The sequence below is a fragment of the Miscanthus floridulus genome, chromosome 10 (assembly GCF_019320115.1).
Source record: "Miscanthus floridulus cultivar M001 chromosome 10, ASM1932011v1, whole genome shotgun sequence".
Taxonomy (NCBI): Eukaryota; Viridiplantae; Streptophyta; class Magnoliopsida; order Poales; family Poaceae; genus Miscanthus; species Miscanthus floridulus.
Genome location: NC_089589.1, coordinates 76,835,387 through 76,858,336, shown reverse-complemented (window position 1 = coordinate 76,858,336; position 22,950 = coordinate 76,835,387). Strand labels below are relative to the sequence as shown.

The window sequence follows — 22,950 nt, the reverse complement described above, 5'->3', positions numbered from 1 at the left end:
TGTGGGGCCGGCCAAATCGTGGGACCACTACAAATCTGCCCCCGACGCAGATTATGAAGACAAGCAGGAGCGGGTCAGGAGAGAGTTCTGGGTAAGTCTCATTCGCACAACTTTGATCAATACATCGCATTCATTTGACACTTTTTGACATAATGAATTGATACATTGTGTCTGTCTGCAGACTTTTTTCAGGTGTGAAGAGGGACAGGAGGAGAGGGCGGAGAAGAACTTGGTGAAAAGTGCCAGGAAACGCATCAGCGACATGCACTACGAGGAGCGCCTCACTTGCATCATCAAGTACTACGCCACGCGACTTGGTCAGAAAGTCAGCAAGACACAGTCACGACAGATGCCTCTGACCCGGGAATAGTACATTGAGGTAAATGAAGAAGAATAATACTAATTCGTTTTGAGATTAAGTAGCTTTCATTTGGTCGTCTTACATCTCAAATTCTTTATGACATGTAGATGATTCCATGGTGGTGCGAGTCCTTTGCCGACTGCTGGGAGATGATCGTGGACAGGTGGTTCACAGAGGGTTATATCCAGGAACACGAAGCCCACCGGGAGCGGGCTTTGCAGGCGACAGGCCCCACACACCACCAAGGCAGCCGCAGCCTCGGCGCGTACAAGCAAGCTTGGGTACATGAATTCATTTTTAGTATTCTGACGCTCCATTCTGCATGTTACTTCTAATCATCTTGTTGTCTTTCTCGCAGTCGGTGTCGCATGGTGGCCAGCCTTTGTCCACGTTCATGGCGTATGGACTGGCCCGCAAGGGAAAGGCGACTTCCGCTGTCACCTTCAGCCCGGATGACCCACCCGAGTCGTACAGCAACCCGAGCGCCCACACCCGCATCAGCTCCTACGCGTTGGACGCAAGGTCGGTCCAGGGGCCAGACTGGGATCCGAGCACCGACGACATTGATGGCACGACTGTCATGAGGATCGGACAGGGCAAGAAGCATGGGCGGTACTGGCTTGGCGATGGCACCCTCGAGTCCGGCTCTGTTCCCTCCCTCTCCTAGATCCGAGCAAGTACCCCGAGCGGAGGCCCGGCCATACGCCAACGGCCGTCCCCTTCACAGCAGCGGGTCGACGCACTCCAGGTTAGTCCAGTTTAACTCTTCGTACATTGATCTTTACATAACTTAGTTACCTTTACATTACTAAAACATTCGATTGAAATGTTGCAGGCCGATAACGAAAGGATGGCTCAGGAGCTGCGGGACCTGGCGGCGAGGACCGAGGTGGTCGAGCGGGAAAGACAAGCCGAGCGGGCCGAGCGGGAGAGACAGGCCAAGCAGCTGGCGGAGATTACGATGTTCCTGCAGAACTTTGGGCAAGTGAACGGTGTACCTGTGCCGATGTTCGCTCCAGCGCCACCGCCAGTTGTAGCTAGTCCAGTGAGTATGAATCCATATTGCTTCGACTAGTGCTTTCATTAGATGACCCACTCTAAGCGCCTGAATATCTTGTCCTTTATGCAGCCTCCGTCGGCGGGTTCGAATGACCTATCTCAGGCGCAAGCAGGCGGTGCCGAGTTTCCTTCACCAGGCACTCAGTTTCCTCCCCACCTTTAGTTTGTATCTCTTTTTCACCGCTTGATGGACATGTGATGCACTGTGATCCACTATCGACTTGTTTCGATGGTAATTGGACCTATTATGTTTGTGATGTCGTGTATGTGAGGTATTGTATTCACGATGTGATATATATGTGTGGGATTGAGTTTGTGATGAGATGGATGTGATATATATATGCTATATTGTCTTTGTGATGCTTCAGATGTGATATATATCTTTTATATGCTGTGTTTGTGATTATAGAATCAAAAAACAAAATAAAAAAAAATAAATTTTGAGGCTTTGCTGGGTGCCCTGGCCCTGGCACTCGGCAAAGCTGGGAATTCTGAAAGGAATTCCCAGCTTTGCCGAGTGCCAGGGCCAGGGCACCCGGCAAAGTTTTTTCAAAAAAAAATTTTTGTCGGGTGCCCCATGACCTGGCACCCGGCAAAGAAATTACGAAAAAAATAAAAAACTCTTTGCCGGGTGCCCCCGCGGTGCGACACCCGGCAAAGAAATTATAAAAAAAAATAAAAAAATCTTTGCCGGGTGCCTCCCGGCACGGCACCCGGCAAAGAAAAATTGAAAAAAAAATTAAAAAAATCTTTGCCGGGTGCCTCTGACATGGCACCCGGCAAAGCAAGGGATGACGGAGCCGGCGCCGTAACGACCACTTTTCTTTGCCGGGTGCCGGGTTTGCACTCGGCAAAGTCTTTGCCGAATGCCCGATAAAAAGCACCCGGCAAAGAAATCTTTGCCGACTAATTTTTTGCCGGAGGCTCTTTGCCGAGTGCTGCACCCGGCAAAGGCTTTGCCGAGTGCAAAGTAGCCTTTGCCGGGTGCATTCGGCACCTGGCAAAGCGCCTTAATCCAGTAGTGTGCTTTATATTTTTTGATTCTATTTTGGTTGTGGGCTTTTGGCATTATATCTGGAGCAAAATCTTATGAGCGAAATTGTTACTTTCTTCCGTATGGTTCATAGCTGTGGTATATATATTTATCTCTTGGGAACACACATATAGTTTTGAAGTAAATCACTTGCCATAACTGTTTTGTTAAGTTTTTTTTTACTGATCTTGTCTCTTGTGCTGTACATGCGTGTGCTTATGGTGTTCTCTATTCTGCATTATGCTGTGATCATCTTGTTAATTCTGTTGACTTTTGTAGAGTTTGTATCAATTGTTTACTTAATGGGATTGTATTGTGGATTTATGGGATTACATTCATAGTTACTTATGAGGAATTCGTTTTGACATATGTTTTTTAACTGTTGCCACATATGCACTTTAGATTTAAAAAAAAAAATCCCACAAGAAGGTCCTTTCATTGGCCTATGTTGCATCATGATTGGTCCACATGATTTATTGAGTGGTAAGTATTATGTTGTAATAACACAGAATCATTTCAAGAGATGGATCTCTTTGAAGCCTACCATTTAAGTTCTGATGTGTTCAGAAGTTTTGATATTATTCCTATGTAATGAAATTGTGGGAGGAGGATAACGTTGCTATGGGTGATTAATTTTCCATGTCTGCAGCGCCATGTTGTCATTTCTAATGATATACTATGATTCAATGTCATTTCTTTATACTTGTTCTGTTCTAACTACTCTGTCTCATTAATTTTGTGACCAGGACGGACTCGGTGCTACTGCCAGATCAAGAACAAGTCATACCCAAAGTCAAGGTAGTGCCGTGGTTACCGTGACCCCAAGATCAGGATCTATGATGTTGGAATGAATGGTGTGGATGGGTTCCCCTTCTGTGTCCACCTAGGGCACGTTCGGATACCATGGAATCAAGCCTGGGAATTGTTCCGGCCAGGAACGTAGCTCTATTTTATACAGCAAAGCAGCAGCAGGAACAGTTCCGGCCAGGATTAAGGCTAAACAAACGGGCCCTTAGTGTGTTGGGAGAAGGAGAACGTTTCCAGAGGGTCATGAGGCTGCCCGCATTTCTTTCAACTAGTAGTGACCAAGAGTGCTAGGAAGGATACCTTCAACCCGTTCTATGTCCTTTGTATCGACAGGATTCTTTCTTGTGCCTGGGCGGATCAGTTCCAGACTGGAATGAGGGGTGGTTTTGGCAAGCCTCAGGGTACCTATGCTCATGAGGACATTGGCCAGGTCCTCCTTTCTGTGCACTGCGAGGAAAGCAATGCCAATCATGCTGAAGAATCCCGCCACCGTGCCAAGTTCAAGTTCCCTGGCGGTCAAACGATCATCTGCAGCAGGAACTCCAGGAAGCGTTATTTTGGAATGAAGATGCTTACTGATTGCTGTTGTCTTGATATAATTGTCATGGTATTGATAAAAGGTTTGAATTTGACTTCTCTGGTCCATTTTTTTATGGGGCTTCACCAAGTTCTCTGTGCTGAGTAGGCAGTATCCATTTTTTTATGGGGCTTCACCAAGTTCTCTGGTCCATTTTTTTATGTACGACAGCGAGCACAGGATCCTGCTTGATAGCATCAATGCTAAGGTGAAGATTTGTTCGAGTCACTACGTGTTAATGTGCTAGCATCATGTACTTTTATTTGCATTTTGATGCTGCAACTCCATTTTACTTGTTTGATTGATTTACATTTTTTTTTGCGAGGGTTTGATTGATTTACAAATATAGCTAACACTGGTTTGTCTTTTGCCCATTCAACAGCTGCTTGGTGTCCATGGTTCCCTGTCTTAGCATGCCCATGGGAAGCTTTCCTTCTAGAGAACATTGAAGCGTCTGCATAGACTGCTATCTCCTGTGCCTAGAACTTGAGGGATTTTCTGTAGTCTTATTTTGCATGCTGTATGTCATGTTAAGTAGAGGTTATTGGTTGCAGCATGATCTACCTCCATAGCCATTTGATGTGGAGGTTTACATACTCGTAATATATCATTTGAACACTTGTTATGCGTTGCTATCATCAGGGCTGCATCTCATTGAGTCAACTTTCTAGAACGACTTTCTAAAAGCTGCTGCTTGAATGTTCTGATCCTCTAGTTTCCGTGTTCCTGACTACTCATCCGATACCTTCGATTATGGAAGATATGTGCTATGTTTTTTTGATGCACTTATGCTGGAACCCTGATCATGTAGAGCATTTCACCTGTTGCTAGTAGTTGGCACCAATTTTGGACATCAGTTAGCTCACCAATTTTAGATATCGGTTAGAAATGAATACTCTGATTGCTCCAGACTAGCGAAATCACAGTACTGCAGTAAGCATGCCATCAATAACCCAGTAGATGCAATGATGAGGAATTGAGATGCTATTCAGCATTTTCTTTTTATACAAGACCCACTCATCCTCACCATTGGGTTTTATACTCACATTCAGCCCCAGGGCAAGGAGGATGTGCATAAACATCTGTGGCTCTGGACCTTTTCTAGTTGTCTAGCTACTGATTGAGTTGTGCGCCCAAGTTATATTTTTATTTTGGGCCTGCTGGCAAGCCCACGGCACACTTCCGCAAACCTCGAATGCTCTCACAAAATGTGTCCCTTCCATCTATCTGGAAACCTGAACTGGAACTGCAGAAATCATATGGTACATTCAATTTCAATCATCCACATGTACCATGCATGGGCCATAAAAATTAACAGTAATTCCATCAGTCTGCCTGGTGTGGCACAGTTACGAAGAGACCACAATACATAGTACATACTCTCCTTTACCACACAAGTTCAAGAACCAAAGTATAAAGAAACAAAATCCATTCGCTTCACTCAAACACCCGGCAACGTTTTCGTTGCAAGTCAAGTGACCTGTAATAAGTAATAACAAATGCCACGCCATGGCATTATTTGCATTTCATCCTTCACTCGAAGCTGATAGATCATCAAATTTTAATCTCCATCATTGCTATCCCTTTGTGGCATCCGACAACAATCCTACACAAAGTAGCGCCAGAAGTATAGCAGAGTTGAGCAGCAGAGTTTTAGTGAGCGAACAATTTATTTTCAACAAAATACATGTTTATCACCACTTAAATTGTATCGAACAACTTCATGTGTCACACTTATGCCATTGGATATCTTAGTGTGTTTACTGCCATGTATTAACAAGATTCATACTGTCCACTCACATGAACTGTTATGAAAATAAAAATGGAAGCATATTAAAATTTTCATTATATTGTTAGACCTGATCTGCAATATGATTCCATGCCCCATGCGATATTCTAGCTAGAAAGTACTCCCTCCGTTTCAAAACGTAATTTTACTTTTGTAAATATATAGCTTTTACTATGCACCTAGATATACATGACTGTATACATAATAAAAACTATCAATCTAGAAAAACCAAAATGAGTTAATTACAGTTTGAAACGGAAGGAGTAATAAATGTGTGTTGATGTTCATTATTCATAGGTTCATAGCTAGTGGGATTTCATATCACGCATAATTTTACATAGCCAATCGCACCAAAATTATGTCAAAAATAGTGTTTTTTGGGTGTATCCTGAATTGTTTGGCAATAAATATCAGAGTAGTATTGTTCTATTTGGTCAGTGAAGTATTTGACAAAAAAAAATTGAATTACCTTTGTAACTCATCTATATATCCAACATCGGAAACTGCTCCGAGGTTAAGAGCAATAATATTCTCAAGCCTGTAAGATAAGAAACATATTGTTAACTTTTTTTTTGAGATATAAACTCAGATTATTCCATCAACTATGCACACTATATGTGTTCATGAGAATTTTTTGCAATAACCATTCATAACCGGAACTCCGCCTATGTTGTCTCAACATAGCAGGTCCCAAGCCCTGGTAAAGGAGGAGGGTTGTGATAGGCGTGACGAGCCAACGTTAAATCTAGCCATTCTAATGGAGATGAAACCCGAAAGAAAACCGTTGGGGCGTAACCCTCTTAGCGACGCGCCATATCGGAACCCGGGTATGGTGTTAAAAGGGCAAGGGCCGGGTCGGCACCCCCTTGGTGACGCGCTATGTCGCGATCTGGGCATGGTGTCAAGTGAGCAAGGATCCGGTCGTCGCTTCCTTAGTGGCGCGCTACATCGGCGCCCGGGTGGAGGACGAAAGATAATTTTACCCCTGAGCGAAATAGGCAGTTTAGTTTTCATATATTTCATTTTGAGGATTATTTAGACTATTTTTGCATGGTTTGTAGTTATCATAATTGCAAAAACTAATGTACACATTATTTTTGAAGCAATTATGATGACCTCAGGCCATACGAAAATAGTCTAAATAATCCTCCAAATGAAATATATTAAAACTGAACTTACCTATTTCACCCAGGGGTAAAATCATCATTTCGTCCTCCAATTAACATTATTAGAGGCCAAATCTAATGGAATGGCCATATAAGAAAGCAAGATGGATTTCGGGCCAAATAGGTAACTTCAAATCTAAAAGGGTAAGAAGGAAAATGAACTTTTTTAGAGCCAAGGAAGAAATTTTCTCAAAACAATAATTATGACTAAAATTTCACCATATATATATACTATCTAAGTTCAAAAAAGAATGGCATTCTCTCTTTGCGAGGGGATAATCCATTTTAACTTTGACAAATTATATAAAGAAATTGATATTTAATTATCTATTATATGTTAAGTTAATGCCCATGGTCGTGTTAAAAAGTTACCTGTATGTCATGGAATCCCAAATCCGAACAGTCCCATCAAGTGAACCTGTAAATAGCTTATGAAGCTCTTGGTGACAGTAGACAACACTAACATGGTGTGCATGCCCTTGTAGGAATTCCCTGCACCTCTTTATCTTCAGGTCCCAGATCTGGTTGAACAAAAAGGCGGAACACATTATAGTAGTGATACGAACCATGGAAAGAGGAGTCATGAATGTTTTCCACAACTGAAGATGTGGAACTGAAACCTGCGCAGTCTGATCCTTGGAGCCAGTGATAAGATGCTGAGGATCAGCACCAGTGATGTAATCAATACAAAGAAGGCCATCCGGATGTGCGTCCAACGTGATGGTGTTACACACATCAGAGTTAAGACCCCAGTCCCAGATCTGTGAAGTTTAGTCATAGCGCCATTTCAATACAGATTCTCAAAGAAATTTTGACCGAACACCTTACCATACAATAGAGTAAATTTCATATCGATCAAATGTTAAAAGACCACAAAAAGTTCTTAATGGGTTAAAAAGGATTCGAAAACGAGCATATACACAAACCTTGACCGTGCCATCCCAGGACGCGCTGGCGAAACTGTCAGTGCCATCTGGGTTAAAAATAACACGTGACACTTTATTAGAGTGCCCCTCAAATGTTCGAGTGCACACCCAAGGCCCCTTCTCAAAGTCCCAGTACTTGTCCCAGTGCCAGAGCTTAATCAGGTGATCCTCATGAGATGATGACAGTACATAAGAATTCTTGGGATGAACAGCCAAGGACATGATCTGACCATTATGCGCTTCGAAGCTTGTGGTGTCTTGGTATTCATCGTAGCCAAATACATGGATGCAGCCATTGCCATCACCAGCCACAATCCATTCCTCTCGTGCGATAAATTTAGCCACATAAACTGCATGCAACACTCCAGAGTGTGTGATTAATAAGAAAGATTGGATGATGCGGGAGAAAGTAATGGCAAATGATGAAGTGGGTTAGAAAGATTGCATGCCTGATTCTTCTGGTAATCTAATGGGATTCAAGATTGCCTGCGGATGAATGAATATATGTCCTTAGTTTAATCAGTTCAAATTTATTTAATCGTGATGAACACTCCGATGAGTAATAAGTGACAAAAAATGTAGCCTCCCACCAATGTCTGGTAGTTCCAGATGCGAAAGTTCCCTCTTTCATGAGTTGTCATAATCCTGAAGAAAAAATTAAATTACACAGCCAAGGCATTGATATTAATCAGAACAATTTTGTAATCAAGCGCTTGGTACGTAGTACGCCGCGTGAATTTTTCTTTTTAAAAAAAAGATTGGCAGGAGCACTGCCTTGTCATATAAGGAGCGGAAGCAAGCTGGTTGTATAATGATTGGTTACATTTTGGAAACATAAGCACAGCTCATCTCTAAAAAAGTAAAAAACCAAAAGAAGGTTAGCCATTTCATCCTTGATCAATGAGAACTTACCATGGCTCTTTTGGGTGCACTTCTATAGATGACACTTCCTAAGCATCCGGCGCCGTTATGATCTGATCCAAACCATTCATATAAGTTAGGCCCTGTTTGCATTCAAGGGGCTAAAGATTAGCCCTCCCCTTTTAGCCCTTGGGAATCCAAACAGGAGGGCTAAAAGGAGGGGCTAATCTTTAGCCCTCCATTAGAGCAAGTATAATAGCAGGTTGTAAGCTGACTAAATGCTGAGGTGGAGGAGAGAGGGGAGAAGCGGGCTGTAAGCTTACAGCTGACTTGGGCACAAGAACCAAGAAAGTCTGTGAGAGAGACAAGTGGGCCATGTATTAACTGTAAAGAGCTAACTACTGTATGAGTGGGCTGAGAGAAGGCTGCAAGGAACCTTACAGCCAGCAAGCCGGCTGTATTATTAGCCTTGCTCTTAGTCCATTAGCCCTTGCAAGGTAGGATAAAGGAGGCTAAAAGTGCTAACAGATGACTTTACTCTCTTTCTCTCTCCTCTCTCTTTCACTTTTTAGTCATCTTTTAGTCAAGCATCCAAACAGCCCAAAAGGCTAAACTTTAGCCCCTTCATTTCAAGGGCTAATCTTTAGCCCTGGGCTAAACTTTAGCCAAGGGGATCCAAAAAGAGCCTTACATGAAATCCAGTCATGCTTCGTATCAAATAAATTTTCTTATCCGAAACGTGTTGTTTAGCAACAGCAATAAAGAGAAACCCAAAGATTATTACATCGATTTCCGGTCGAGTCAGCTGTCGGACAAATGCAACCCAGAAATTAAGGATGACCAGTGCAGAAGAAAACAAGTGCACAATTTACGTCACGCACAGGTGAGGTAAATGGGGAAAAAAGCTTCATTTTGTTTAGCAAAACTTACCTTGGATGATGCCTCTTCAGTTGGCGGAGAAGAAACAAACTCCAATGTCACCTCTTGCTCTTGCACCTCATCGTCGTCCGACTCTTGTGCTTTGTTAAAGTGACTTTGAAACTCTCGGACGACCGAGGCTTGGTCAAGACACTGCTGACGGCTCACTGCGACGCTCTGTACCAGTAAGCCTTCATCGCCATCCAATTGTGGTCGCTTCTGCTGGTTACTCATCCTCAGGGCGATGGTGTAGGTACACTTTGGTGGCACAATGCCGAGGAGGGGCAGGTTGGTGTGGTACATCTTCTGGCCTTTGGACACAAGCCTGAATGCCACATGGTGGTCTTCCTTGTTGCGTAGCCGTAGCAAGGAGGAGGCGAACCTTTTTGGCTTCAACGGGAATCGGAGTTCCATCGGATGCACGTCAAGCAGCTTACCGGCATCATGAACCATAATCATGGTTTCGGTTTCATCCAACATATGGACGATGGCTCCTATGTTGGGTCTTTTGTGCCTGTCTCCCTCCACACACTGCGATGCTATTTCAATGCATTTCTTCACTTGTTGGCAATATCCTTCCAGTGACCGGCCCTTAAATGATTCCTGTAGCCTTCTCCTCCAGTTTTTGAATACCTACGGAGTTAACACAAATGAAGACATAACGAATTGGTCAAACATAATTGTCTATTGATCTTTCTTAATCTTAGTACATAGACTAAAGTAAACTTTTTATTACATCCTCCATAAACTCTTGGGAAATGATCTCATCCTCAATAGTACATCCCCGCCTCCCTGTTAACATATATATAATCGTGACACCCAGGCTGTAAATGTCGGATTTTGATGAAATAATGCCTTTATTTATAAACTCTGGCGGCATGTATCCCCTGCACAACATCATAAATATCATAAACAGTTCTGGTAAAATAAATGCAGTTTGACTTTGAGCTTATAAAAATGAGGGTTTAGTTTGCAAAATTAGCTCACAGCGTTCCATATCTAGATGATGTTACCGCGGTATGACCTTCTTGAAGGCATCCTGACAGAGTAAAACCTGATATCTTTGGTACCATGTTCTCATCCAGCAATATATGGCTTGGTTTAAGATCCAAATGCAAAATTGGACTAATAGGCAGTTCCTCGTGAAGGTATCTTAAACCATCACAAATTCCTTTGAGTATTTTGTACAGTCTGCACCAATCCAGTCCATCATATTCGTCTGCAAAACAGATATTTTGTGCATCTAAAGTTGACTCTATTTTGCAAAACATATATAGTTTCTAACTTCAAACAACAATTTTCTTCAGTTACAGATAATATATTATTTGTTCATTGTTGTAGTACCTTACCTGATGAAATATGCTTTGTAAGGCTTCCATTCTGCAAATACTCGAAGCAGAGTGCTCGATGAAATTTATCAGCAAAAACTACTACTCCATGGTGTTCTACACGTAACTTTTCTGTTTCATCACAGTAGCCAACTAATCGTACAATATTTTCATGCTGGATCATTCCCATACTATAAACTTCATTCTGGAAGTGCTCAGAATCGACTCCACTGAAGCCGTTAAAATGAAGAATCTTCACAGCAATTTCCCTTCCATCTTCATTGACTCCCTGTTTAATATCTCATTTTAGTAGGTTAAGCTCTTAATTATTCTCTCCAATGGTACTGACCTTTGGATGCCTTGGAGGTGCAAAAGCTCATCATACCTTGTAAACGTTTCCAGACCCTCCTCGACCAATTAGTCTATCTTCTGAGAAATCATTTGTTATTTCTCTCAGTAATTTATATGAATAATTTCTTGTCTTGTATGGACGGTTCGAAGTATTCTTTGTGTAACTAGATCTGCTATCTTCATCGTTCCACTCTGATTCTGATAAAATAAAATATATACGGAACGGGAGTCAGAGTTATGCATGGGACATATATACGTAAAGGTAAAATTTGCTACAGGACACTGAAAAGTGACCTCTTTTGCTGGTGGACACCGAAAATGTTAGACACTTTGCTTCTTGTCAAATTTGCTAGAGGACACCGTACCCAATAAAATATTCATTTCTACTTTGGAGGAGAGAGAAGAGTGGTGAAATGTCCTTCTGCCCCTCTCTCTATCTTCCTCCCCTCCGCGCGGACACGGGTGACCGGCGAGCTTGACGGTCCCCCAGGTGGTGTGGTTGTGGCCTCGGCCGGTGCCCGCGGCGAGCAGCGAGTGCTCGCGCCGGGAGAGGAGGACAGCACGGTGAGCTGGATGGTCACCTAGATGGATGCCTGTTGGCCGCATCGGGCAGGCCGTAGGCCGCGAAGAAGTGCGCGGGAGAGGTCGACAAGGTGGTCGCCAGCGCGGAAGCGCCTAGACCGCCGCGGTCCCCATCCGCCCGGGACCCCAGCTCTGCCCTGCAGGGCTCCTCCAGCGCCTCGCCCGGGCTCCTCCCTTTTTGCCTTCGCGGCTGGTCCTCCCATGGCTGGCAGCCCCTGCAATCGGTGAGGTTGCGGCCGATGACCACGCGCGCTTTCTGTACCATCGCAGTTGGCTGCCCTCGGCAGCTCGCGCTCTAGCGGCCGAAAGCCCCTGCAGCTGGCAAACTCGAGGCCGGCGGCCTCCCCACCATGGCCCGTGTGGTCTTTGCTCGTGGCCAGCCCGGCCTCTGCTCGTCGTGGCCTTGCACTCCGCGCGCGTCTTCATGGAACGAAGTGGAAGGGGGAAGAAAAGAAATGGGAGCAAAGAACAAAGGGCGAAAAAGATATTTCACCGCTGTTCTTTCTGCTCGGAGCAAGAAATTAATATTTTTATTGGATGTGGTGTTTAGGAGTAAATTTGACAAAAACAAAAGTGTCCACCAACCGGCATGAAAGAGGCGAGCGCGCTCGTCAAGAGAAGCCCGCGCCGGCATCTCCTCCAAACGGCGGTGGCAGAGCTCCTCCAGCCCCTCTCCAGCGGGCGCCCCTCCAAGGTCACACACCATCTCCGTCTTCCCCGGCGGGCAGGTGGGCTCGGCCCCCGCAACGGGCAAGCTCCGCAGCAGTGGGTGAGCTGGTCCCCCATGGCGGACCCAGCGGGCACCCATACGAGGTCACGCGTGGGCTCCGTCTTTCCCGAAATCAATTTATGGAGACGGGCGTCCGCCTCTAGAAATCAATTTATAGAGATGGACATCTTAACGTGTCCGCCTTTAAAAACCAATTTACAAAGACGGACGTCCTAAGATGACCGCCTTTGTTAATCGATGACTTTTATAGGTGGTCACCTTGGGACGTTCGCCTCTGTAAATAATTTTTGGAGACAGGCATTTTTCATGAGGCCGCCCGACCATTTATGAAGGTGGCCGCCAGCCGTTAACAACAGAGGTTGTCTCCTAAAATTATTTTTGTGGTAGTGACATGCTTTTGATTAATAAGATTAGAAAATTAAAAAAGTTCACCACTAACGAAAACTAAGGAAAAGAAAATATTTTGGCTTGAAAGAGAGGCAGCGTTCCATCGGGTGCACGTTATCAATTGAGCAGCTTACCAGCTTCATGAATTCTGTTTTCTGTTTCGTCCAACGCTTTGACAATATGGCCTATGCTGGGTCTTCTCTGCCTGTCGGCCTCCACGCATTCCAATGCAATTTCAATGCATTTCTTCACTTGGTTGCAATATATATCCACTATTAATAGATGGCGGCCCGTCAATGTTGCTTCTAGCCTTTTCCTCCACTTCCCAAGTACCTACAGGGTCATAACACTATATAATTACATAGAATGGTGGTTACAAACATTGGACATTTACTCAAATGAATTGATAGAGAAATGTTTATTGATCATATAGTACATATACGAAATTTAACTTTTTTCTTACAAACTTGATAAATTCTTCAGAAGTCATGTCATGCAATAAGGAGTGTGCTGAAATCCCTGCCATCATTTCTAAGATTATTATCCCCAAGCTGTATATGTCGAATTCTTTTGATACTATTTGCATAGTCACGAACTCTGGCGGTAGGTATCTCCTGCACGACATCGTAGTTATCTGACACAGTTCTGCTACGAGCAAGTGTATGACTACCAAACAGAAAACAAACATTCAGTTACGGCTGCTCACATTGGGCTGAAACCCATTATTGTCCTCATTTTATCTTCACCGAAGACTCTTTCTATAGGAAAATCTGATATTTTAGGGACCATGTTCCCATCCAGAAGTATATTGCTTGGTTTCAGGTCAAAATGTATAATAGGATAAGGCAGTCCCTCGTGAAGGTATCGTAAACCATTACAAGTCCCCTTAATTATTTTATAGCATGTGCACCAATCAAGTCCATCAGATTCGTCTGGAAAACAAAACAAATTTCGCATATCAAATTAACTTATAAGTCATGAATTACTATTTACTTTTATTATGAATTATACTGTATATATGTTGCATGGTGCATTGCGGTACCTAAAATATGCCGTTCAATGCTTCCATTTTGCAAATACTCGAAGCAGATTGCACTATGGATGCTGTCAGCAATGACAAGTCTCCCCTCGTGTGGTAAAATTGTCTGTTCTGTTTCATAGCAGTATCCAGCTAATTGTATGATATTTTCGTGCCGGAACCTTGCCACAGTTTCAACCTCAGCTTGGAAATGCTCAGGATCGAATGCAGAAAAGTAACGAAGAACCTTCACCGCAATTTCTCGTCCATCTTCATGAATTCCCTAATTAATTTCTCATTTTAGGAAAATGAGTTCTCTGATGATTTTTGGATGCCTTGTAAGTGTAAATGCTAACCATACCTTGTAAACGCGTCCGAACCCACCTTCACCTAGTAATCTTTCTTCTGAGAAATTATCTGTTATTCTTCTTAGTAATTCATATGGATAGTATTTCATCACATCTGTGCGGTCCACCTTCTGTTTGTTTGAACAAATATTTGTTACACAAAAGGGAAAAGTTTTCAGTATGATGTATGATACACATAGTACCACGATTATGATACCATTTCCTCCTCGTCAAAATAATGGTATCATTATGTTCTAAAAATGTATCATTCAAATGGGAAATATTACTCGCATATATATGAGATTGCAAAGTATCATTACACTAGTACCGAGAACAATATTACTCTTATATATATGAGATTGCAAAGTATCATTACACTAGTACAAAAAAACATTTCTGCCAGGGATCAAACTCACAACTTCAATCTTATATTGTATTATTTCCTTACCACTAAACCTTAGATTCACTTATGACTAAGTGGTTAATACATTCCTTTTGTATTCATTTTAGTGAATATTGTAATGCATAGTTGAGACCCTAAACGACTTCAACTGAAAATAGATTGAATCAGAAATTTTTAGACCTCTTCGAGGACTACAACTCTGGTTTATGTCATTTCTTCATCTGAAGTCATTTGAAAATTTAAAAAATTGATTTCAGATTATTTGTACTAGCGGCAGGTTAAGAAAGTTGCCAGTGTAAACATATCTATACGGAAGGTTTTCTTAAGATTACCGCCAGTAGAAATCCTAGATTTATGTTGACACTAGTCATAAGCTTAAAAACACCCACTAGTATAAATCCAATTTACACCAACGGTTCATACCATCAGGAAATCCGCTGGTAAAGATATCTCCTCTGGCAGTTATAGCCATGGGCATACAATTCTATTTCTACTGACGCCTCTTCTTTCTGAATTGCTAGTAGAATAAATCCGTAGCATCGACAAAAACCATTTTGTCTTAGTGTTACGCTATTGTGTTAGAAAATGAACAGAAAAAAACACATAATTTAATATAAGTATTTTTTATTAGTTAGATGTATAAATTAATAAGTAATGCTTATGTCTTCTAAGGTTGTAACCCGTGTGAGAGCGTCCAGTTATTAATTATTAACTCTGTCAATACTCCACGAGAGATCATACCTTTTCTATTTGCAACGGTATGTTTCGCGTCATTATTTCAGCCTCATTTAAAGCACAGACAATTTCCTGTATGCTTGGCCTTTCCTTCCGATCCTCGCTCAAACATTTTGATGCCATCTTAATGCATGTCTTCACCTGTTGGCAGTAGTATGCTTCTAGTTCCAGTGATGTAGGCTCAATTGTTTCCTGTAGCCTTTTCTTCCAATTATTATGTACCTGCAACATTAGGACCTATAATTAGAAGGCAGATATATATTGCAAACAAAGTTTAAACACAAAATGCATTTTTTGTTTAAAAATAAATAATAAGATTGATATAAGACCAAATGTATTCTTACATGCTTAACAAGTTTTCGAGGTAACATATCAGCGAAGCTGTGGTATCCTTCATTTCCAATCATTATTTTTGTAATTATAACACCCAAACTAAATATGTCAAATGCTTCTGAGAGCAACTGGAATTTCACGTACTCTGGTGGCCAATATCCACTGCACACCATCAAAGATAGGAATATTGTTATACACAGTGACTAAAGAGGAAAAACATATTAGCATGTCAATGTTCAAAATTGTGCATCGTTATGAAAAGCTAAAATAGCAAGAAAAATGAAGGGTTGGTCATTATGATACCCACGTAGAGGAACCCTTAACCTTTTCAAATCAACTTGTCGAGGCATACTTAAGCTTACCATGTCCCAACCGAATTTATTGTTTGTTTTGTTCTTTCTTCTCCAATTAGTCTTGATAAACCGAAATCTGCGATTTTGGGCACCATTTCCTTGTCTAGCAATATATTTTCAGGTTTTAAGTCCAAATGCAATACAGGTGATTCCAACCCCACACGAAGGTGTTTTAAACCCTCACAAATCCCCTTAATTATTTTGTAGCGAATATGCCAGTGAAGCCCCTGATATTCATCTGTACATACAAAAGAAAACATTAAAGAACACTTAAATATACTTCGGCAAAGAATCATTTGTTATAATGTAAATGAAATTGCATGTATAGCCTGTTGAGAATCAAGTTATTTGCCTGAAATATGGTTGTGAAGGCTGCCATTTTCTACGTATTGGAAGCAGAGGGCCACATGCATCTTTTCAGCAATAACTTCTGTTCCATCGTCACGCTCTACAGTTTGTTTCTCCGATTCGTTACAGTAGCCCACTAACTGTACAATATTTCGATGATCGAGTCTTGCAAGGTTTTGGAACTCATTCCTAAAGGCATTATCATCAAGTGCAGCCATGTCACGAAGTATCTTTACAGCAATCTCTTTTCCATTTAGTACACCCTGTCAAACAAACTCTCATTAATACAGAGCAATTGTGTTTTCTACTGATAATTATGTAAGGGACTACCTTACCCACGTTTAAGCCAGGGCGTACAACTTTTTCTCCCACATGGTATTGACAAATTTTACGTACTTTGAAAGTATATCCAGTTTTGAGAAATTTTAAGGCGGAGACGGAAGAATGGTAGGTTGGCACATTTAATGATTTAATGATGTAACTAACTATGCCCATGTTTGGCAAGAATTCTCACCAGCTTATATATGATAAATAAAAGAAAGACCTCTTAGCCTTTGTCATAGCAACTCCAGCAGGGCCCCTACTTAAGCCCCTATAGCTAAATATAGGGGATCATGCAAAAAACGTGCTTCAGCGGGGCCCCTATTATGGCCCTGAAATTTGGCTGGGCACCCAAATCATACCTCCAGACCCCATTCCCGTTGGGTCTGGGCCAAGCCCCCAAATCCTCCCGCACGTCTCCTCGGTCTTCGTGGGCCTCCTCCTTGACGGCTCCGGGGCCGACAGCTTGGACATGGTCGTATATACGGGCAGTTGAGGGTACCCCTGGGCCATATATCTGACACCAAACATTGACCAGCACGCCGAGCATCCAAGGCTCAGGGGCTCCAGGTGCCGCCCCGACCGACGGGCGCGCGGCGCTACGCCCACTCCTCTGACAAAGTCACGCAGGTAGCATGACACAAGTGGACAAATCCCTCCCCCGGCTCCAGGGGCTCGAGGTCTCCTAGGCCCGCTCATCAGCCCCCCAAGCCAGGCGTCTTCACCGCCATGGAAGCTTTGAGAAGGCTCACCCAGTGGAGGCCTATCCAAGCAGACATCCCCTGACGGTCAGAGCGTCAGGGCTGAAGAACCAGGTGGCGCCCGAGGCTCCCTCGACTCCATGACAACGCCAGGGTCCATCCACGCCGCAGCATCACCCTCCTAGACTCCAGCGCACGTAGACCACAGACAGAAACCTCGAACCACTTGTACCTGACCTTCCTTAGAATATAAGGGGGAGGTTGGCTCCTAGAGAAGGGGAGGTCAAAACAGAACAGAGAGCATTTCGAGCTCCGCCCCGAGAGCAGAGCAAGCCGAGAGGAACGGTCGAGCGTTCCTCCCCCCCAACAACCCGGCAAGAGAGAAGAGCGTTCTTCTTCCCCAGCGGGGAAAAAACTCACCGCCGACGAGCCTTAGGATAGCACCGAGCGACCCCCTTGCCAAATCTCTTACTCTTTCGTTGTAACCCCCCCGATTCGGGTGCTCTCAAATATAAATAAAGAACAACCACTGTTGGACGTAGGGCTCCGATAGCTTGAACCAGGATACATCGCCGTGTCTTCTCTTCTGTTCTTGAGTCCATCCGAGCCACCGGAGACCCACACTCAGTGACACCCGACGAACAACGATGCTTACCGTGGCAACCAACCCGCGACAGTAGGGTTGAGAAACAAGGGTGGACGACAGGCAACGTCGCCAAACAATGGCAGAGGGAAGAGGACTGAGGGGGGCTCGAGACCCTCTAACATTTTTATGCTCCCACATTGCACCTCCACAATTAGCTACTTAGGGCACTCACAATGCAAAAACCATGGTAGTTTCTATAGATATTAATTGCATTGCCACGTAGGCAATTTGCTGACATGGCAAGTGATTTAATAAAGAGAGAGAGAAAAAAATCCAAGAAATCAAGTCTAACTAAGAAACTGGGTCTTCACAGTTATCGATGGACAAGAAACTACTCAAACTGCATTGGGAGAGCAAACTTGGTTTCTATCACTACTTATTTCCTATGCTATAGAAAATCTTGCACCGGGAAGGATAGTTTCTTGGTGCGATGTCCTATGCTATAGAAACTGTTAATAGTTTCTTGCATTGTGAGTGCCCTTATAGTAGTCCAATTAGCAAGTTAATGTTGTTATTTATGATTTGATTCATTGTCCTCCCTCTATATTAATCTCTAAAACGTCTTATATATAATTAAGGATTAAGTCTTCCTATTATTTTCTTCATCTCTTTTGCTTTATTATTATTGCCTAAAACATCTACTTTAGTACACACTTTTATTAGCTAGTTAATTGCAATTTGTGTTTTTGTTGCCCCCCAAATGATCTCAAAAGGCATTTATATTATTTAGGATTAGTCTTTTTGTTATCTTTCTTATCTCCTTTATTCTTGTTATTCTCATGATTTTTTTGCCTAGAATTGATTGATTGGGTCAAGATTAGAGACCTAGGGCTGATTAATTTTATTTCTTTTCTTTATAATATTCAGTGTTATTTTTTATTTTTTGTCTTTCTTTTGTATTATAATATAAATATTTATTTGGTTATTATGTATCCTCTTGCCGTATATGTATTTTGATTGTTCTCGGTCTAAATGACCCCCTACTTCTAAATTTTGTCTCCGCCCCTGCCACCAGGGGTGGCTAAGTGGGGTCACCACTTGCAAGACCCGACAGGGGTGGACCGAGCCACTACTACAGGAATGGTTTGTAAGGGTGGCTGGTGATGGTTTGTATGGACGGTTTTGCCAGCCGCCCCTACCATACCACCTCTACAAATCATGGATTTGTAGAAGCGGCTCAATTTTTGGGAGGTACCCAAGGCATCTCAACCTTTTTTCTTGTATATGAGTGAGTGACCTGAGAAGAAAGAAGGGTGGCTACAGTTTATATATGTGGAGCATTTGTAGGGGTAGCTGGTGATTGAGCCGCCCCTACAAATCACAACAGTAGAGCCGCCCCCTACAAATGGAACAGTAGGGGTGACTGGTGATTGAGCCGCCTCTACGAATCGACCCTTTTGTAGGGGCGGTTCGTATCACCAGCCGCTCCTACGAAAAAAATGAGCCGTTGCTACAAAGCTTTTCAATAGTAGTGAGCGATAGATTAAGGAATAAGGGCAGCCACATCCTTCCTCTCCCTTGCTCAATCAACCTATCAACGAGTTTCCCAAGCAGCTCCATCGAGGAATCGGTGAGAGGGTGCGCGAGGAAAAAGTTGGGCATGACAAACACGATATATCTTTTTATCTACGCACCTGCTAGCGCTTAAACATCAAGATACATGCTTTGGACGGGCACACGCACGTTCCCTCCCTCCACTCTTCTTCCTTGAGCCACACTGCTCCACCCCCGCCCCGCCCCTGCCACCACCTGCCTCAGCAACCACCCTCGGCCCATGGAGCCCGCTGCCACCCGTGGCACCAATCGACCTCCCCTACCATGCCACTCCACCCTCCCCTAACTGGGAATCCAAGGAGGACCACACTGCCACTTTCACCCCACCGCACGCTTGGCGGCGCCCCGTCGCCTCACTCACTACCCACTGAACTACCTCCGCCGTCGGGCTGACCGCCGCCCCCGATCCCCTCCCCTTTCTAAGGTCGCCAGGATTCCAAACTCTAAGGACGCGGTGGAAACGGACGGCCGGCTCCTATCATTTTCTGCAGCAAGCTGCTTCCACTGAGTGGCTAAAAGCTGGCTTATGAAAAATCTTAAGCCATGCCATATAGGCCATATATCCGTTGGAATTTAGATGGGCTTTGGCCCAAAGAAGAAATCCTGAAATTCTTAAGAAAATCTCAAAGGCCCATTCATGTGTGCAAAGAGAGAAGTGAGAATTCTTTAGTCCCACCTTGCTTGTCGAAGTGGAGGTAGCCATGGTTAAATATGAGAGTCCTCACCATTTCCCTAGGTCTAGTGTGAGTAGGAGAAAGGAAAGCCCACACGCGCTTGCCTCGCGGGGCGAAAAGCGTGGGTGCGTGGCACCTGCGTGAATGGTCCACCGGGCGCGGCCTCTCGCGACACGACATCGGCTTGGACAGGACTATATAAGCAACCTATCGGCCACGCAAAACCTTATCTAATCGAGCTACGGTTTTTGCCTCTTCTCGCTGTTGCGCTGCCGCCGTATTTTCTCCAGCCCGACTGCTTGCGCGCACCGGCGACCGGGAGAGCAGCTCTCCGAAATCCTGTACCGGGAGAGGATGAATAAGGTTTTTGGAAAGCGCTCTTCGCACAACTGCTCCCAACCTTCACGATGGGTCGTCTTCCGTCTAAGTCATGCGGCGCTACGTCCCGGTGTATCCGTCGTCAACTGCTTCGAGATCCTCCTCCACCGCTCATTGACGACCTTGCGCCACCACTACCAGCAGAGTCACCATCTGCATCTCCATCTCCAGCGACGTCATCTCCCTCTATAGTTGAAAGGTATACACCTCGTGATCCAATGTCTCTGTTCGTGCTATTTAATCTGACTAATGTACGAGCTATGCTTACACAAGTATTTACGTTCATGCTATTTAATCTGATGGCTAGTGTACGAGCTATGCTTACACTAGTTCTTTTGTTCATGCTGTTAAGTCATGCTAGTATACGAGCTATACTTATACTAGTATCTTGGATTACGAGCTATGCTTACACTAGTTCTTTTGTTCATGCTGTTAAGTCATGCTAGTATACGAGCTATACTTATACTAGTATCTTGGATTATCATGATTTATATTCTGGTTTTAATCTGAAAATTGCGTAATTATTTAACAATATCCTCCATAGATTTCTGGCCACCAGTAGCAAGTAGCATAGTCTATCCGCTGCTCTCCTTCTCTGTTCCCGAACTTGTTTATATTACCTATGTACATTGAACAAGTAAACACTCGAAACGCACTGCACAAAGTCCTAGACACACGCATGCATGGTTCCTGTACATTATAAAAACTTATTTGAGAACTCTTCTAATATGCTGCTGGCATAATCATGCCAGCGATTTTTTGAAAAAAAAAAGGAAGACTGCACTAACGTCTTGTTGACAACTGAAAGGGCAGGGAACCATTCGTGGTAGGCTTTCAATCATACCTTGTAAACCACTCCAAACGTGCCACTACCGAGAACGTTGTCCTTGGAGAAGTTACCCGTAATTGTTTTCAATAATTCGTATGACATTTTCATAGTCTCCATAGTATCCAAGCAACCTCTTCTCCCAGTGCAAGGATCCAGCGTCTGCAGAAGACCAAGTATATGCACAATTTGTGATTGGCAGATCCTTCAGTAGTGCGGCGGCAGGATAAAAGCTCTTCTCTAACCTGAACAAGTCCTTCAGTAGTGTCCGGGTGGTGGACAGAACTCCTTGACGCCATGATCTTTAGAACCTAATATGGCATGGGGATAAATATTAGTTAGAATATGATTAGCCGTGTCAAATATATGGTTTAGATTTATTTGCTACATGTAGAATATAGTGTTTGATGCATAATTTAAAAAAAATCTTGCATCCACAACTCCACATGGGACACATATGTAGAGTATATGTAGAACATGGGTTACAAATGGGCTTGCATCACGATTGGCACCTAGCTCACTCGAGATCTACCGGGACCTTACATAATAATACTCCCTCCGTCCATTAAATGTTTGGCGTCACGATTTGTATGACAATAGCTTTAACTCAATTTATAAAAAATACATGCAACATTTCTATCTCTAAATAAATTTATTAAAAAACTAGATTCAAATATCTATCCAACGATACTAATTATATATTATAAATATTAATATTTTTAATATATATTTAGTCAAAGTTATTTCTCGAAAAAGACACTTAGGAACGGAGGGAGTATAAAATAATCCAAGCAAGTTTACAGGATGACTGGAAAATAACGAAAAAAAGGGAGATTGTGCACCGCCTTGCTATATCAGATAGAATGGAAGCCCCAATCTTTGATTGCTGCGGAAGTGGTTGAGGAGATTGGCGGGGAAGAAACCTCCAGGCAAATTAAATCCAGCACGCCATCAACAAGATGCGCAGCATCAGCAGTAAGATTCAGCATGAGGAGAGAGGCCCTTGGCAACCATATCTTCACGCTCGAGTGCCACCCCAGCTGCAGTCCCCAATCCCCATTCTCGAATCCACGGAGAAAAAAAAACTACGCTAACATCTGCTGGCTTGGTTAGGAGTCACACTGGTGGGCTATGGCATACTTTTATGCCCAAGACCCAACCGCAAGGGACCACCGGACAGGACCAAGGGAGAAGACCTGAGGGTTGACCCAGACCACGCGGACTCCATGTAGCCGCAGGCCCGCAGATACTGAGGTACTCCCACACGACGATGTTTTGGAACGGGATTTCTAAATATCTTCCAGGAGATTGTTGTTTCTGTTTTCTTCCAGTTTTTGTATGGTCCAGATGTTGCTAAGATTTGTGCTCACTTAAATAATAATTCCCCTTTTGCTGTCAGTTTGTGGGCCCATCTAAGTTTTGTGGCTGTCGCTCCATT

At 43.4% G+C, this 22,950-nt stretch overlaps 1 protein-coding gene and 2 pseudogenes across 1 annotated transcript; 2 read left to right on the top strand and 1 right to left on the bottom strand.

The window, feature by feature from the left end:
- Window positions 1-510: 510 nt before the first annotated feature.
- Window positions 511-1,583, top strand: LOC136488890 (uncharacterized; annotated as a pseudogene).
- A 1,491-nt stretch (window positions 1,584-3,074) lies between these two features.
- Window positions 3,075-4,425, top strand: LOC136488888 (large ribosomal subunit protein uL16-like; annotated as a pseudogene).
- A 667-nt stretch (window positions 4,426-5,092) lies between these two features.
- On the bottom strand, window positions 5,093-22,745 carry LOC136488887 (uncharacterized). Its single transcript, XM_066485669.1, has 24 exons — window positions 21,758-22,745; window positions 21,531-21,674; window positions 16,417-16,675; window positions 16,074-16,302; window positions 15,723-15,873; window positions 15,385-15,600; window positions 14,255-14,371; window positions 13,918-14,176; window positions 13,582-13,807; window positions 13,339-13,489; window positions 13,010-13,208; window positions 11,211-11,374; window positions 10,847-11,114; window positions 10,485-10,716; window positions 10,234-10,384; window positions 9,510-10,130; window positions 9,266-9,384; window positions 8,309-8,363; window positions 8,168-8,204; window positions 7,719-8,068; window positions 7,413-7,553; window positions 7,165-7,313; window positions 6,096-6,164; window positions 5,093-5,443 (listed from the first exon to the last, which is right to left on the bottom strand). Exons 1-24 carry the CDS (start codon window positions 21,809-21,811, stop codon window positions 5,392-5,394), a joined length of 4,413 nt encoding a protein of 1,470 aa, XP_066341766.1. The 5' UTR covers window positions 21,812-22,745; the 3' UTR covers window positions 5,093-5,391.
- Between the last annotated feature and the right edge of the window lie 205 nt (window positions 22,746-22,950).

Excerpts from the sequence above, each read along its gene's own strand:
- LOC136488887 (XM_066485669.1), bottom strand. The coding sequence starts at position 21,811 with ATGGCGTCAAGGAGTTCTGTCCACCACCCGGACACTACTGAAGGACTT. Across the intron at positions 21,675-21,757 it reads CTACTGAAGGACTTGTTCAG|ACGCTGGATCCTTGCACTGG; the intron begins GTTAGAGAAGAG and ends GGTCTTCTGCAG. Across the intron at positions 14,177-14,254 it reads GGTTCGGACGCGTTTACAAG|GGAATTCATGAAGATGGACG; the intron begins GTATGGTTAGCA and ends GAAATTAATTAG.